The sequence below is a fragment of the Schistocerca americana genome, chromosome 2 (genome assembly GCF_021461395.2).
Source record: "Schistocerca americana isolate TAMUIC-IGC-003095 chromosome 2, iqSchAmer2.1, whole genome shotgun sequence".
Lineage (NCBI taxonomy): Eukaryota > Metazoa > Arthropoda > Insecta > Orthoptera > Acrididae > Schistocerca > Schistocerca americana.
In genome coordinates, this window is record NC_060120.1 from 70295511 (window position 1) to 70314484 (window position 18974).

General features: G+C 41.3%; 1 protein-coding gene across 2 annotated transcripts in view; it reads left to right on the forward strand.

The window, feature by feature from the left end:
* Window positions 1-18974, forward strand: part of LOC124596271 (nucleolar protein 10) — a 109382-nt gene that overhangs the window by 48540 nt on the left and 41868 nt on the right. For both annotated transcript variants that reach the window (XM_047135347.1, XM_047135346.1), the window contains exons 3-5: window positions 2387-2601; window positions 2712-2848; window positions 9813-10022. In XM_047135347.1, coding sequence (XP_046991303.1) covers window positions 2387-2601; window positions 2712-2848; window positions 9813-10022 — 562 coding nt within the window. The remainder of the gene's footprint in view (window positions 1-2386; window positions 2602-2711; window positions 2849-9812; window positions 10023-18974) is intronic.

The following is an 18974-nucleotide window of genomic DNA, read 5'->3' on the forward strand; positions in this document are numbered from 1 at the left end:
CTGCAGCATTGGTAGCCATTTATTGCACTCTTGACCATGTCCGTTCCTGCGCCAGTGAGTCCTTCTTCATCTTTAGTGACTCCTTAAGCAGCCTACAAGCTCTCGACAACTGCTTCCTTCACCATCCTTTGGTATTTGACTATCCAGGAGTCTCTTTATGCCCTCAGAAATGGTGGACGTTCAGTGACCTTCATTTGGACTCCAGGGCATGTTGGGATCCTGGGCAGTGAACTTGCTGACAGAGCCTGGCCAAACAGGCTACTGGTAAACCAACTCTGGAGATTGGGCTGACAGAGACTCTGAGCGATCTTCCACCATGAATTTTTCACAATCTGGGATACTGAATGGTGCACCCTTAGTATGCCAAATAAACTATATGTTGTCAAGGAGACAACGAATGCGTGGCACTCATCCATGCAAGCCACTTGCAGGCACTCCGTTGTCCTTTGCTGGCTCCGGATCAGCTATACATGGTTAACACATGGTCATCTCATCCGTTGCGAGGACCCACCTCGGTGTTGCTGTGGCTCCCACATGATTGTCGTACACATCTTGTTGGACTGCCCAATTTTAGCTCCTCTGCAGCGGACTTTTAATCTTCCTGCCACACTGCCAACAGTATTGGGAGACAGTGCCTCAATGGCTGATGTTATTTAACATTTTATTTGTGAGGAGGGTTTTTATCACACAATGTAAGGGTGGGTGTCTGGCCTTCTCTCCCGAGCCTCCACCCTCCCTCCGTTTTAACTCTTCCTCACTCTTTTTTTTGCCGGTCGTTCATCTTTTGCCTGTGTTCCTGTAGGTTTCTCTTTCAGACTTGAGATTTTAGTGTGCTGCGGGGTGGCTGGCTCATCCTTTTTCATTTTTGCGATCAGTCAGCCCAGGCCATCTGCTCCTTTTAGTGCCTCTTTTCCCCTGTCTGTTAACTTCTGTCGTTTTCTCTTTCAGTGTGTTTTGAAGTTAGTTTTACACCTTTTACTTTCCCCAATCTTTTGGGACTGTTTTTAACTTGAGATCTGTTTGAATGAGGAAAAATGGACTGATGCCCTCGTTGTTTGGTCCCTTTGCTCCCCAAACCAACCATGGTGTATTGGACAGGTGTGACAACTGGGTCTTCAGAGGCGTATGAATGACCCTGCAGCATGGGGTCAGGAGTGGGATGATATAAGAATGGACCAGGATAGTGCACATATTGGGTGGATGGTGGAATACCAATTTAGGAGGGATGGGAAGGGTTGTGATTAGGATGTTTTCCATTTCCAGGCACGGTGACAAGTAGTTGAAACTGTGTCGAAGAATATGGTTCAGTTGTTCCAGTCCATAACGGTATTGGATGATGATGGGGTGCACCATTGCAGCTGGTTCTTGAGGTTGGTGGGAAGATTAATGGTGTGCAAGGGTATGGTGCAGGAAATCTACTTGCAGACTAGAATAGTGAATATTTTCTGCTGACTCCCTCCAGCATGTAATCATGATCCCATGACTGTTTACGTCATTCTCATAGGAACTGGTGATTTAATTGGCTACTTAGTAACTTACCAGATTTAATTTACATGGAAGAGCTGAAGATGATGATTGCATTTCTCCACTCTTAAAATTGATAACATTTGGCATTTTTAGCACAAGCACTCATCCATTCGCCACTGCCACTAACAGAATTTGAGACAAAGCAAGGCCCCCATCATCCCTAAAAAGTCCAGATCTGCTCCATCACTCCCGTTGTTGAAATCAAGCATGAAAAGATAATAGTAAGGGACTGTTATAAATAGTTGCTTGTGATGAATGCTCAGGAACCTCTTGGGAGATCTGTTATAGAACCGTTGCCTATGATCTGCTGATGGCCAGAGATGTTATTTTGAAGTATTTGTGAAAATTTCTACTAAGCAAAAATGTTTCTATATTTTTCTCTGTTTACTGAACACAGCTTGGGTGCTTCTGCATCAGACTTTGTACATATAGCGTGTTGCACATATTAAAAAATAAAAAATAAATTAAAAAAATGAGATAAGAGGATGCATTGATTTTCATCATCTTCTTCCTACTTCCAACAATTAAAAAAATTGTACCTGTATTTTTATTAAGAATTTTCTAAAATCCAGATGATGCCATACTCTAATCACTAGTGAATGCATGAAAATAGCTCAGCTTTAATGCCATTTGAAAGCTGTTGTGGATAACTGAATTTAATTCATTATTGTGAAGAACTCTTATTTACTTAAAACACCCAGCATCTGTTGGGAAAAAGGCATAAACAGTTGAAAAGTTGGATACTGTTGTATGTATGATGTGCCACTGAACTGATCCATTTATTAGGTAATGAACTCTTAACAGTGGTAGATAATGATTATTACTCACCTTGTATGTCCATAATGAATTTTTGTCACAGATATTCGAAGGCGGATAGAACTTATCCAAGATTTTGAAATGCCTGGACTGAGTACATCTGTGAGACTTTCGAAAGATGGGAACTATATTTTAGCAACAGGGATCTACAAGCCCCGTGTTAGGTGCTTTGATGTGAACAATCTTTCAATGAAATTTGAGAGATGTTTTGATTCTGAAGTTGTAACATTTGAGATACTTTCAGAAGACTATAGTAAGGTAAGCGTGGTTTTCATAATTTGGTATTGTCTTTTCATGTCCCCCCCCCCCCCCCCCCCCCATCATCCACTTCTCAAGAGTATCAGTAGTTCTTACTGCATTTGTTTTAGGTGGTGTTTCTACAATGTGATCGTTACATTGAGTTTCATGCAGCCCATGGCCGATATTACAGGCTGAGAATACCAAAATTTGGAAGGGATATGAAATATCATTACCCGTCATGTGATTTATATGTAGTTGGAGCAAGGTACTGTATGCATATATTTTTGATACTTTTTAAAGTCATTATTAGTTCTTCTGTAGGATGTGCTTACTAATGACTCTAGAACTTGACTATATTGTGCAGTAGATCATCCAAACCTAAATTGGTGTATTATAGCTTCTCATATCCACCATACCAACATGATAATTTGAGTGAATAATAGATTATCCCAGGGTGTGTCTTTTTTTGCCGTGAAAGAAAGACATTTATTTAACAACAATAGCACAGAAACAGTATAAAGTGAAGTTTTATATGTAGGTGCAACTTGAGCACTGTGTACTATGCTGCTGTCAGCGAAAGAATCAAATTACCAATAGCAATCTTTGAAATCTATATTTGCATCTATATTCTGCAAACCACTGTGAGGTGCATGGCAGAGGGTATGTCCCAATGTACCACTTAAGGCACTTAAGGGTTTCTTCCTGTTCCATTCGTGTATGGTTCACAGGAAGAATGATTTTCTGAATCCTCTGGGCGTGGAGTAATTATTTCAATATTATCCTTACAATCGCTATGTGAGCGATACATAGGGTATTGTATTATATTCCTAGAGTAATCATTTAAAGCTGATTCTTGAAACTTTGTTAATAGACTTTCTCGAGATAGTTTACAACTATCTACAAGAGTCTTCCAGTTCAGTTCATTCAGTATTTCCGTGACACTCTCCCATAGATTAAACAAAAATGTGACCATTCATGCTGCCATTCTCTGTATACGTTCGATTTCCGCAGTTAGTCCTGTCTGGTACACGTCCCACACACTTGACTGATATTCTAGAACCAGTTTGCACAAGTGATTTGTAAGCAATCTCCTTTGTAGACTGATTGAACTTCCCCATTATTCTACCAATAAACTGGAGTCTGCCACCTGCTTTACCCATGACTGAACTTACGTGATCATTCCATTTAATATCCCTGCGGGATGTTACACCCATGTATTAGTATGGGTTGGCCGAACAGTGACTCACTGATATTTTAGTCATAGGGTACAACAATTTTTGTTTTGTGAAGTGGAAAATTTTATATTTATGAACATTTAGAGCAAGTTGCCAATCTCTGCGCCAAGTTGAAATCTTATCAAGATCTGGTTGAATATTTACGCAGCTTTTTTTCAGGTAGTACTTTAGTATAGACAACTGCATCATATGCAAACTTGTTTTACTATTATTATTGTCTGCAAGATCATTAATATACAGCATGAACATCAAGACTCCCAACATGCTTCCTTGGGGCATACCCGAAGTTACTGTGTTTACTTACCCGATTATTGGATGAGGATTTTTGCCAAAATCGTTGTTCCGAAAGTACGGAGTCATATTCATAGATTAAACTGTTGCTGCTGAGGTCAAAGTTTTTACTTTGTTTAATAGATTAATAAAGGGGCCATCTTAAATTTACATATGAAGCTTTGGCTATAGAGTTTTTGCACAAATTTATTTTGAAGAGATCCTAAGGGTAGGGCTTAGCTAACAATGCTTTCTAGTGAACAGGCTCAAGATGTCCCGATACACTAAACTGCTCGATGCAGTATCGACATTCTTTGAACAGTTGCATGACATTTGACTCAGCAGTAGTACAAGGAATATACGAGAAGTTATGAGCTTATGCGAGAAATTATGAGCTAGCCACCACAGTGATCTAATGTTTGCAATAAAAGTTCTCGTGCATATACAAATGCCCTACACATTCATTTATGCAGATTTTTAAGTGAAGGTAACATTCATCTTGTCTTTCAAAAAGCATTACTTGATTCTTAACCCAAATCAATTTCTTTTTGTTTATGAGAAACTTTAATGACATACCAGCTGGGTTAAAAATGAGAAATTCAGTCTCTGTTCATGTATTAAAATACTGGGGAAGAATGTCACCAGTGTCAGATGACACTAGATCACGAAACGAGCGAAGGTTCGAGAATTGGACTGAATCGTGACTGCGATCTTATATTTATATATTTGTTGTTGTTGTTACACATGACATACGCCCTAGAAGATATTGCTGTCCATGTTTCACTACTGCTCAAGCACTGCACTACCCCGAAGACTTGGACGGAGGGGAGTGGTGAGTGGGCAGCAAATTTCGTCGTGCTGCAAACCATGGGAATTTATACTCCTTTAATTTCTTATGAACATCTACCGTGTTTCAATTGCAGTTTGCCTGAATCCATCTGTACTTAGAATGTGACATTAAAATTGGACAAATACTCTAAAATAGAATATTTTTTCCAGGAAATACTAAAGCCTATATAGGGGCCAGTGGTGTACTTATATAGTTTTTTTATGCTGCAATGTTGTCGACACTCATCCTGAATTAAGATGGACAGAAACAGTAAGGGATTTGTCAGTTGCTCCTTCTGCACAGCCAGTGAGAGAGCAGCGGTCAGATGATATGGTTGGAAGCAAGAGACATTGTAGCATTCAGTCAGCATAGAGGCAAAATACACTATGTTTTTTTTAACCAGCTGTGTTCTCAGGTCCCACCATAACCAAAACCTCAGAATTGCGACATATTTGGAATAAATACCCAAATATTTGCGACAACAAAGATATAATTTTCACTGCTGTCTTGTTAGGATGACGACAATGTATAAAAATATTGACACCACAGGCGACAGGCTAAGTAAACAAGGAAAGCAGTGAAGGTCAAAATTGACGTAAACAGTTCCTTTTTGTTTGTTTTATTTCTCCTTGTGCTATCGAAATGTAGACAACGAATAAATGGCATAAGTTTAGAATCGGTGTAATATTAACTTTGTAGGCAGATACTTAGATCAGCAAAAGCTGGTAATTTTTATTAGACAGAATATATTAAAAATAATTTTTTCCCAAAGATCCTTTTAAAAAAAGAGGGAGTTGTCTTATATTCAGGGTCTTTTGTACTCAAGTAAATATGGTACTTATACATCTGATGATGTCTCCCCATCCAAGATGACATGCTGTCCTTCCAACCAGTAAGTCTTCAATCCAGTCACAAATTTCACTTGCTACCCAGTATGATCATACTTTTGACAGTAAGCGTAGGTGCTGTACTGAGTCAATGCTTTTCAGAAATCAAGAAATACTGCATCTACCTTGTTGCCTTAATCCAAAGCTTTTGGTATGTCATGTGAGAAAAGTGCGAGTTTGGTTTCACGTGATTGATATTTTCGAAATCCATGCTATTTGAGATTGAGGAGGTCATTCTTTTCAAGATACCTCATTATATGTGAGTTCACAATATGTTCTAAGGTTCTGCAACAAATTAATGTCAGTGATATTGGACTATAGTTTTGTGGATCACTTTTACATTCCTTCTGTGGACGGGAGTGACCTGTGCCGTTTTGCAGGAACTGGGCACCGTTTTTTGTTCAAAGAATCTACGATAGATTATAGTTAGAAGAGGGGCTAACTCAGCCACAAATTTGGTGTAGAATCTGACAGGGATTCAATCGGGACTGGCGCTTTGTTCTGTTTTAATTATTTCAGCTGTTTCTCAGCACCACTGACACTAGTACTTAACTTCATTCATCCTTTCAGTGGTATGAGAATTAAATTGAGGCAATTCTCCTGCATGTTCTGTTCTAAAGGAACATTTGAAAATGGAGTTAAGCATTTCAGCTGTTGCTTTATTGCCCTCAATTTCAGTTCCTGTCTCATTGACTAGGGACTGGACACTATCTTTGGTACCCCTGACAGCCTTTACATGCAATTCTGTGAAAGATCAGTTGACAATATTCTGCTGCAGTAATCATTGAAGGCATCATGCATTGCTCTCTTGAGAGCCAAATGTGTTTCATTCAACATCTCTCTATCTATATCCCTACACATTGTTTTACACCTCTTATATAGTAATCTCCGTTTCTTTAGAAGTTTCTTTACAGTGACTGTATAACATGGAGGTTCCCTCCCATTATGAACTGTTCTGCTGGGTACATAGCTACACAGTGCATGGTCAACTATTCTTGTAAATTTGAGTCAGAGTTCATCTGCATCCTCCTGCACTGTGCTGAAAGTTTCAAGTTCTTTGTAGAGATACGACACTATTGATATTTTATCTACTTTACTGAACATATATATCGTTCTGCTTGTTTTAGTTCTTTGGTAATCATTGTTTCCACAACTGATACCAGTTTGGATGTGGACAACCTTGAAGTGGTCAGGTCTATTTGTTGCCATTAGATCCAGTATATTTCTATCATGAGTGGAGTTTCTACGGTAACTATCTGTTCTTGATAGTTTTCAGAGGAGGCATTTTTTAAAGTTTCACAGGATGCCTTATCTTGCACACCACTAAGAAAACTAATTTTCCCAATTCATTGTTGGATGTTTAAAGTCTCCACCGATGACTACAGTATGATTGGAGGCATACTGATGTTTTCTTTAAAGTTTTCGGTTACATCAGGAGATGAGTGGTGAATGATAGAAGAATCCATTTATCATTTTGTGCCCACCCATGATACTGAGTCTTGCCCAAACAGTCTTGCATGCATCTTCAATTTCTATCTTGGTGCATTTGAGTTTCTTGTCAGCTGCGACAAATACACCACCTCCATTTCCCATTTACCTATCCTTTCGATATACACTTAAACTTTCCCCCAAAATCTCACTAATATCAATTATAGTTTCAACAAGCTTTCTGTACCTAGTATTATGTGAACTTCACCGCTTTTCATGATCACTTCAAACTCTGGCACTTTGTTGCTAATGCTTTGGCAGTTTACCATTAGGATTTTAATACTCTTGCTTGTGGGGGCATTTCTTTCGACCTTATACTGATACTTTTGGGTTTCTACAGCTATCATTATCTGGATTGGACGCAGAGTCAAATAATCTAAAAGACTCTTGTGTGCACCTCATGCTGAGTAGCAGCCTCTGATGTGTAATACACAACAGACCTTTTTAGGGGACTGTACAATTCTCAACCCTATGGTGCAATTCCAGGCAGTCACAGCCTGGCTTGTCACAGAACCTTTGAAGTCTCTGGTTCAGTCCTTCCAGTTGACTCAGAACCAAAGGGCCATGATCAGTTCTGGGGACAATTCTACAAATTGTGCACTTAATCGAAATTCCAAGGGCAAGGCTGGTCTTCTCAACCTTCTCTGTCTGTCGGTGGAATGACCCAAGAATCGCCTCGGAGTCCAGACTCCAGGCATCATTTGGGCACCGTGCACCATATTATGCAGTTGGTTGCACCCTGTTCCCTCAGTGGGTGCCGGAATAGTCCCTCCAATGTGTTAAATGAGGCCCCCAGGCGTACACTCTGAGTGCATCTGGTGTCCTTTCTTGTCCATTGCTGCCATTTCCCTAAGGGGTACCATCATTCACCATACGTTTGAATTGCCAATCATTAATAGACCCCCTACCCTTTTGCATTTAACGCATCTTGACACTGGACAAAACAGGTGAAGTTAGTCCCACTGGATCAGTTTCCGTTTCAGTGAAAAACAACACCTCAAACATGTTGGTGAGGGAGACTGGTAAAACACGGTGAGTCCTTCCTGGTCCCTGTCCATTCTGTACAGGACACCTAGATCTACCACTGGCACGGCACTCTAAGTCAAGTGGATGGCTAATGACAGATCCTGTACTTTCTGCAGAGGAGACAGGATCCACAGGGTAGGACAGTACGTGATGTACCTATGGTACCGGTATCACAGGTACATGACTTTCAGGAGCCCCACACAGATTCGCAGCAGCTGCCAGTTGTTTGACAGTAGTCAGGGCAATTTCCAGTCAACCAAGTTGTCCTGTGTTTGAGAATGGCATTGACAGTGGGGCTCCATTTTGGCTGGTGGAGTGTATTGCAAGGCTGTGAACTAATAACTTTAAATTGATTACCTTCTTTTAATCTGTTAAGCTAAAAAGTTGCTAATTCCGTATTAGAACTGAAGCAGATGCACAAAACGAGATTTATATTAAGGCAACACAAAAACCTGTGGTAAAAATTACTAATTTTCTAAAATGTTTTTATGTTAATTATAGTTGTTAGCAAATTCGAAAACAGATTTAACTTATGATAAATGCAGGTAATGTATAGGGCTACTCCTGTTTAATGGAAAACTAGATGTAACACAATATGTTAGTTAGAAAATCTGCTACAGTAACTACATCACAAATGCTGATTTGCTACAAATTGCTTGTAGATTATGCAAAGTACAATGGCAACTTCCGAAAATTCTAAAAGACACACATTTATTTGCATTGATATACTATGAAATTCAGCGGTGATGTATTCTGTTGCTGAACTGTGAACCACAAACGCTGATTTGCTCCAAAATAAATTATGATTACGTATCCCAAACACTCGCACCAGTAACTTACGAAAATATAGTTTTGTAAGCATCCAAAAATCCTCAAGCTAACTGTTCATAGGTTGTGCAGTAGCATAACGTGACACCACACTGATCGTGCTACTGCTTCCTAGTAGTACATTAGTCAACACAAAGAGTCACAAAGCCATGTCTAAGGGCAACTTGGTGCTATAATTTTTGTAAATATTATGAGTACTGATGTGTTGTAATAATCATTTCAACAACAAACTGAAATTAACATTACTTATGGCCTTTGCATAATTTTTCAAAATAATGTCAATTATATCAGTTGGTAAATTCAGTTACAAAAATTGTTAAAATTACAAAGAAACATTGGCAGGTCGGCATGTACCGTAGGGAAATATAACTCTTAATACAGCAAATAGATACACATTAAGTAGAAATTCGTAATTCTAGTTTTTGGAACTTTACATACTGTCTTCATGTAGAAAAGAGGAAGATGAATGAAGAATGGGAATTGGGGGGAGGGGGAGGGGGAAGGGGAGAGACAGGTCACTTAGACCGTAAGTTGAGAGATACCACCTCAACCCACAGCAGGTAGATGCCTTTCAACTTAGGGACTGAAGAATGCTGTTATTCATATAAATATTTATGATGCAGAATTTTTAATTTTGTCTCCTTCTGATGAAACATTCTGTTCTAGTTCTGAAATTTATCGACTAAATCTTGAGCAAGGACAGTTTCTGCCTCCATTGGTCTCTGAGGCATCAGAGATAAATAAATGTGCCATCAATCCAGTTCATCATTTGGTGGTATGTGGATCCAAGGAGGGGAAGTTAGAAGCTTGGGATCCTAGAACAAGAGGAAAAGTTGGAACATTAGACTGTGCTCTCGATTGTGCTGGTGAGTCACAGTAAGTAAACGTTTCATTTGTAGTTAAAATGCCTGTTTGTTAGCAACACTTTAGAAGTAGTATCACATGGCAGTTTAGCAAATCTGTTTGTAATGTAATTCTTGTAAATTTTTGTGACTTTAATAATACTCTTAATCTACACCCAACTTCATAACATTTCAGCTTCCCCTTATCCTTTCCTCTTTTAATTTTTAAGTAGGCCTATTCATTTCCAATTGCACAGGTCCTTTGGATCTTAAAGGCTCCTTAGGGAGTTGACAGCCACTATGTAGATTTACTTTTTACAAGTGCCTTGCATCCGTGCAAACCCAGGATGACAATTTGAAAGACACGGACTATTCAGATGAATTTATCTTTACACGGAAATCAAAGAAATTTAAAAGATTCAGGGAATGTCTTTCAGGATCTGGTGGGAATTTTCAGCCATTTGTTATCTTCTTGAGTTATTTCATTACACAGGACACTTAGATTCTGCTTTGGAGAGCAATAGTTGTAGAGTTTTCACATGAGAGAAGATGAAGCTGTGAATTGAATTGTTACTATATTGTTGCTTGTTCATGATAATCTCTGCCTTTTGTGCTGACCTTTTTTCTAGGTTTTTGTTATTGCTTATGGGTTCCTGGGCTTGCCATGCCTGTTCTCCATTGTTTGATGCAAGTACCATTCATGTATCTGCAATTTCTTCTCTACATAAAAGAAAAGATTTTTAAAAAATGAATATGGTTATTTTCCATGAATATTTTGTTGACCTGCAATGAGTGTTTGAATCTCACACTCCTTTATCCACTTCCTCCAATTTTAATGGGAAATAGTACTTCGTCAATTTTCAGAATTGCAGACAAGCTGTAAACAAACTACTTCAGTGTTATTTTATCCATGTTGGACCTTGGGAGCTTTGTGGCCATTAGTTATCGTTGGTGGATGACACAACCAGCCACAGATGCTTTTAAACTGCTTTATTTCAATACCATAACCAGTTCTGGACTACCATGTCCATCTTCAGATGGCTAACATTTCCAATCACATTGATGTTTTGGTCAGCAGCAAGTCGTCTGCCCCTGTACTACACAAAATTATTTGAATGTTTAGAGCCACATTTAATTATTTACATATAAGGTGAAATAATTTTACACACTTACTTGTGTAATCGCCTCCACTGGAACATATGTAAGTATATAAAACTGTTTCACATTATGTGTAAATAAATTCCAGCACATTAACATGTTTTTATTAATAAAGCAACATACAATGTGGCTCAAAAACTTTAATATACTTGTGCCATGCAGGAGCAGATGATATGCTGCTGACCAAAATGTCAATGTAATTGGAAAAGTGAACCAAATGAAGGTGGTTATGGTAGCCCGAAACCATTGTGGTATTGAAATAAACAATGTAAAAGCATTTGTGGCTGGTTATGTAATTCACCAACAAAACTATTTCACTGTTTTTAGCTAATAATACATAGTAATAAAATTCTGCACCAAATGGACTTGGACATCTGATGCTTACAGGTCGTTTGCCCTCTCTGTGTAACATAACTAATTTCATCAATTAGAATTAAAAAAAAAAAAAAAAAAAAAAAGGTATACTATTTATATTGCAAGTTTCCAAGTGCAGTCCCACACTCAACTCTCCACAATGTACTGAAAGATATACCATTCAAAGAGCTCTTTATTTTAAATACTCTGGCTCTAATATTATTTTTGTTGTGAGAATTCAAATGCCACATAAAGGTCAATTGCAATTACTCTATATATAGAGAAATACATTGATTGTATGAAGGACAAACTTGCCCAAAATGAAATCACCCACTCAGTTTACACAATATTGCAGTTCTTCCTTTCTCCACACTTAAACACTCCAAATACATTGCCAAATGGGTCATATCACTGTAGAAAGCCCAGGTGCATGACCTGTTCGATACACACAGTCAGCACATCCTCCTTCAGTCCTGTAACAGGCTTGTCGCATTCTGAGGCAGGTCCATCTGTGAAAGCAGTCATGTCATAAACCATGCCTACTGCACAACTCATACCATCTGGATCCTTCCTCACAATGCCAGCTTCTCTGAATTATGTTTGTGGGAGTTGCCCTTGCAACACATTGTAATGCCCCCTTTCTCCTTCCAGATAAATAGGCCATAATTAGAGGGTGTCATAGCATGAATTTTGAGGACTCGTGTGTTGTTGAAAAACAGAATCATTGCAATACAAATATAGTCGAGACAGCATAAGAAGATCCCTGACAGTAAGTAGCACTGTTGCCAGCTTTCAACTGCTTAGTACTACTGGCTGCAGGTGAAAACAGTAGTCACCCATGTAGTTGTGACAACACTGAGGCATTGTCATAGAGACATTTACAAAATTGTATCACATGAGTAACTGAGGGTGGCGTGTGAAGCTGCCGTGCCCACTCCACTGCAATTGTCAGGGATCAGGTTACACCATCTTGACTGTAGTCTTGTTATTTTTATTAATACTTTTCATCACACTGTTCCATATCATGAGCCACTAAAGAACCTTTGTTGGAGCAGATGTTATGAAAGATTGCTACTCACATATACAGCACATATTGAGTTACAGACGGGCACAACAGAGAGACTGTTCTAAATTTGAGCTTTTGGCCAGGACTACATCTAAAGTATAAAATCCACACACGTTCATGCAAGCACAATTTGGACTCATATGACCACTGACTCTGACCACTGAGACAAGACTGCAAGCAACTGTGCCTGATAGCAGAAGCAAACTGTGGGTGGTAGAGGTTAAAAAGGAGATTGGGGCAAGGAGGGGGAGGGGTGGCAGAGAGTATACTGTTGCTTTTGGAAGCATGCAGATATGTGGTGGGGACAGGGTAGGGCTACTAGGTGCAGGCAGGAGGGTTTTTTTTTTTTTGGGGGGGGGGGGGGGGGGGGGACACATCAAAAAGGAGATAAGTACGGGAGGGGAAAAAAGGGCTAGTATATCCATTCATGAAATAGAAGGCTGTGTGGTGATGGAGTAGGAGCAGAGATAAGGGTGAAGGGCAGGCACTAGTGAAGGTAGAGGTCAGGGGATTTATGGGAACATAGTATATATCGCAGGGAGAGTTCCCACATGTGCAATTCAGAAAAGCTGCTGTTGGTAGGAAGGATCCAGATTGCTCAGGCTGTGAAGCAGTCCTTGAAGTAAAGCATGTTGTGTTGGGTAGCATGTTCAGTAACACGGTGGTCCAACTGTGTGTTGGCCACAGTTTGTCAGTGATTGTTCATGCAGACAGACAGCTTGTTGGTTGACATGCCCACTTAGAAAGTAGCACAGTGATCACAGCTTAGTTTGTAGATCACACAACTGCTTTCACAGGTAGTCCTGCCTTAGATAGGATATAAGATGCCTTTGACCTGACTGGAGTAGGTGGTCGTGGGAGGATGTATGGGACATATATTGCCTCTAGATCTAGGGATATGAGTCGTGAAGCAAGCATTTGGGAGCATTGTTGGAATAGTGATGGATAAGGATACTGCATAAGTTCATTTAGGTGGGGGGGCAGAATATCACTGTGGGAGATATGGGAAGGATAGTGTGTAAGATAGTCTTCATTTCAGGGCATGACAAGATGAAGTCAGAACCCTGGTGGAGGATGTGGCTCCACTGCTCCAGTTGTGGGTGGTACTGAGTTTCAAGAGGAGTGCTTCTTTATGGCTGGATGATGGGAATACCTCCTTCAATAGCTACCACCCATTTCATACCAAGATATCCCTCCCTTACAGCCTAGCCAGAAACAAGCAGTTCTTCTTCAAATATCTTCATAAACCAAAATTACCTCCAAACATTATACAGAAACAGATGTCTCATTTCTTCTCTCTCCAGTCACCTGTCACCTCCCACATTCCCACCATCCTGAAAAGAGGAGCACTCCACTCGTGACTCAGTATCACCCAAGACTTGACAATGTAATCAAATTCTCCACCAGTGTTTCAACTATCTCTCGTTGTGCCCTGAGATGAGGAATATCCTACACACTATCCTTCCCATCCCTTCCACTGTGGTACTATGTCACCCACAGAACCTACGTAATATCCATTTACATCCCTGCTCCACCCATGCTTCCAACCCCTTGCCACAGGGCTCATATCTCTGTAACAGACCTAGCTGTAAGACCTGTCCCCATACATCTTCCCACTACCACCTACTCTAATCCAGTCACAGCCATTACCTATCCCATTAAAAAACGGAGAAGAAATAAAAACTGGAAGGTTTGTCATTGATACTGTAATTCTGCCGAAAACAGCAAAGGACTGGGAAGAGCGGTTGAATGGAATGGACAGTGTCTTGAAAGGGCGGTATAAGATGAACACTAACAAAAGCAAAACAATCTTAACAGAATGTAGTCGAATGAAATCAAGTAATACTGAGGGAACTGGATTGGGAACAAGGCACTAATGAATTTTGCTATTGGGCAGTAAAATAAGTGATGAAAGATGAGGTAGAGAGGATTTAAAATGTAAGCAGGCAATGGCAAGAAAATCATTTCTGAAGAAGAGAAATTTGCTGACATTGAATGTAGATTCAAGTGCTAGGAAGCATTTTCTGCAGGTATTTGCTTGGAACAGTAGTCATCAAACATTTTTGCTCAATGCAGATATTGTGGGGCTGCATCTCGGGCCACATACGTACCGATCTTATTATTAACTGATAAATTACATAAGTTGGTATGTTGTGAGCCCCAAACACACTAACTGTAGTCTCTCTTTCCAAGCATAAATTCTGACATTGCAGGGTTAAACGGATGTGGCATGTTAAGTTTAAGGGGTGGCCGGATGCCCTACTTGTCGCCACCCCGTACCCCCCTGGGACGGAATAAGTGTACCCCCAGCTGTCTGCGTCTAGTATAAGCCATGGAATAGTGTGAACGTTTTCTAATGTCTGTGAGTCGTGTAACTGAGGCGGAATGTGGAGACCAGCCCAGTATTCACTTAGTGGGATGTGGAAAACCAACTAAAAACCACATCCAGGCTGGCCGGCACACCAGCCCTCGTTGTTAGGCTGCCGAGCAGAGTCGATCTGGAGCCGGTGCGCCTACCTGAGTCTAGGAAGCAGCGCATTAGCACTCTCGGCTACCATGGCAGCCGGTTGATTATTGTAATTTTACTAATGTTTAAGTGCATTATGCAAAATGAGACACAATCGCAGATGTTTACTAAGTGTTTTGAATGTCATTTTTCTTCTACTTATCATGTTGTATTACAACAGCATTAACTTAATTTCCTATTCCTTACTAAAAATATGCACCACACTTTTAAGATGATCATCTCTATAAAGCATGGTAATGGATCCATGTTACTTCTGTGTCAATATATATACTATATCGGCTGACTGGTATAATTCATGCATGCCTGTGGAATGTCAGTACTGGAAGACAAACACTAAACCTGCAATGGCTGTGCTACTTACTCCTCTCCCAGAGGTAAACAGTCAACTTTACTTAGCTCACTGTCAGATTCAACGTCAGTTAAAATGAAGCACGTCTTAAAATATTACTGTCTGTATTTTTGTTTGTTATTGTTGTAACTTGGATACACAACGCAACCAAGAATGATAGTACAACTTTATTAGACACTGGTGTGTACGCCAGTCACCATAACATGCACTGAACACAATAAGATAAGGCAACAATATGCAAGCACTAATAACATGATAACTAAGCGCGAGTGTAGTGCGGCATCCACGGCAGGGTTTAAATAGGCACTTGCCCATGGCGGGCTCTATCGGGAGTTCACAGTATTGCTTTTTCATGGCGCACTCTCCTGAATGACAACACACTGCTACTGCACATGGCTTTCGAGTGTGCGTGCATTACTTCATTCTGCTTCCCTTGAGGAAGAGCTCAGATTCCCCAGATGTCTATGGCGCCTTCCTCTGCAAGGCTGTGACTTAGGTGCCATACTGATACTGGGGCATATGGACGGAAGTACAATGCAGGTAGCATTGCAGTCCGTCTCCTCATGTCAACCCATGTGATAGGGTGGGTGATGTCAGTGAGAGCTCCATGTACACATCAGGTCCAAGGCCTGCTGGTGGTGATGCCCCCGCAGCTGGTGGCTGATGTGGAGGAGACGACTTGGGTGTGGATGGTGGCTGCATCGGTATTGGAGAAGCTGTGCCAGCTTCATCCACTGGTGACGGGGGACCTCTCATATGTTGTAGTAGTAACCCACCGGCACCGTGTGATCCGTAGAGTGATGCAGATTGGTGTGGTGATGCTGGTCCCCAGTCGGGGTTGTCTGGTCGTCCACATATTGGTGCAAATGGTCGTAATGATGTGCACAGAAGCCCTCCTCCATACAGACGTTGCAGAGACTGCAGCCACAGCATTGGGAGATGATGATGGGAACCCATTTTGTGCGACGGCCAAACCCACATGCCCAGACAGCCACCCCAGGTCATAAATGGGAAAATGGCTGCATGAGTTGGCATCCATCGCTGGGCTGCAGGAGGGCAGGAGCATCTGGGGTTGCGCCTATGGAGCAGTTTGGCAATGCTGTTGTTGCTGAATGGCGTGAACCGATAGGAAGACAGAAATTGATCCCAGGCAGTGTCGGATGGGGACCGAGTCACATACTTTTTATTTGCCTTCTGAATGTTCTGACTAACCTTTCGGCCTCATCATTGGATTGTGAGTGGAGTACGAGACAAAAATGTGGTGAATCCCACACGCATTGCAGGAAAAAGCAAACTCCTGCGACACAGACTGAGGGCCCCAACTCCTGCGACACAGACTGAGGGCTGTTAATCAGAGACCAGTGTTGCTGAAATCCTTCGATGGAAAAAATTTTCAACATGGCTGCCATGGTGGTAGACGACGAAGTTGATGGGCAATGGACAACATGTGAAAACCAACTGAATGTGTCGGTTACTAATAGCCAGTATGCATTAAGGAAAGGGCCAGCGAAATCGATGTGGAGATGATCCCAGACTTGCGGAGGTTGTGGCCACAGAGACAATGTTGGCTGTGGGGCAGCTTGCTGCAATGTGCTTTGAGAACACACTGTAACCAATTGAATGATGTCACCATCCAAACCAGGCCAAAAACATGATGATGGGCTAATGCCTCATTGTATGACGCCTCCTCCCCCCCCCCCCCACCTCCCCCCCCCCCTCCCCACCCCCACCACCAGTGATTAGCGTGCAGCAATTGCAGGATCTTCGAACAGAGAGCCGAGGGAACCACTAGGTGAGGAGCTGAATAGTCTGTATCAGGGAGTAGAACACCATCAACGACAGATAAACAATACTGAAATGCATAGTAGTTGGGGAGGGGGTTGGATGCCCGTGACCCACAGGCCCACCGTGTTGTATGCAGTGTACCACTTTCCATAAAATCAGGTCGATAGCACTAGCCTGCGGCACCAGCGTCAGTGATTGGAAAACCATTTGTTGAGCACATTCATCAACGTGGAAACAGAGTGACTCTTCTTGATCAAAAACAGGGTACGGACCGGCCAGAAGATGGGAGAGTGCATCAACGTTCGCATGTTTAGCCGTGGGGCGGAAATGAATCTCGTAGTTGTACTGAGAGAGGATCAGTGCCCAACACTAAATGTGATGCACTGCAGTGACTGGCAATGACGCTGAGGGGTTAAACAGCAAAACTAATGGCTTGTGATCCATGATGAGATGGAATTTTACACCATACAAGAAAAAGTGTGGAAGAGCCACGATGGCAGAGACATTCTGACGGGGGTTTGACACCAGCACTAGAGACCTCGAACCTGAGGTAAACAATAGAAGGCTGAAAGAAGTGGCACTTTTCCAAATAGCATTTTAACCCAGCTGCATGTAACTCTGAAAAGAGCATATGTTAGTTATTGAGATTTTCGGCAGTGGAGGAGCTGGAGATCACATCATCATCAAGATAGTTGGCACAGCTAGGTACAGACCTTCTGAGTTGTTTGAGAAGCTGTTCAAAAATCGTCGGGGCACTGTCCATGCCAAACGCTAACCTGAAGTAGTGATACAAGCCAAAAGGCATGTTAATGATCAAGAACCTTTGATTGTCAGCATCAGCCGGAAGGTGCAGATATGCATTGGAGAGATCAATCTTGGAAAAAATACTGATGACCAGCAAGTGTAGCAAAAGGTTCGTCAGAGTGCGGCAACGGATATGTGTCAATGATAAACTGAGCATTAACAGAAACTTTGAAATCACCATGAAGGTGTAACTGTCCTATTGGCTTTTCGACAATGACTAAGGGAGTAGTGCATTTGCTGGATGTGATCAGTTGGACGACCCCAGAGACCATGAGATGATTGAGCTACGCCTTGTCTTGGTCACGGAGCACCATTGGCACCGGGCAACCCAAAAGAAATAGCGTGTGGCCGAAGGTTTCATGGTGATGTGGGCATTGAAATTATTGTCACAACCCAAATCCTCAGAAAACAGGGCGGAAAATCAGAGCATAAAAAGCTGAGTTGTGTATAAGGCACTTGATCACAGACGAGATTAATGTCGTTGGAAATTGTAAACCCGAAAAGGTTAAAGACATCGGAACCAAGCAAATTTTCGGTGCGTGCATTGTTCACCACCAGAAAAGTCAGCAGATGAACCACAGATTTATATGTAATTAGGGCCAAGAAACTACTAATATTGGAATGCTTTATTTATTGTAGGTGACTAATGTATGTGACAATGGCACTAGAGTGGGAGAACCCAAGTCCGTGTATATTTACAAGCCGATTGAGGACACGGCATCACCGGTGTCGACTTCTGTGTGCAAAACCTTCTGATAAACCTTGGCATAAATAAAAATCTTATTCGGTGCAATGGAGATTGCCGATACACAATTGACGTCCATGTCAGCGTCTGCAATAGGCTATTGGAATTTTGTGTTACAAACAGGAGCAATGTGGCCTGTTTTGTTGCACTGGCAGCAAATGGTCGACCGCTTAGGACAATCTGTCCTATCATGATTGA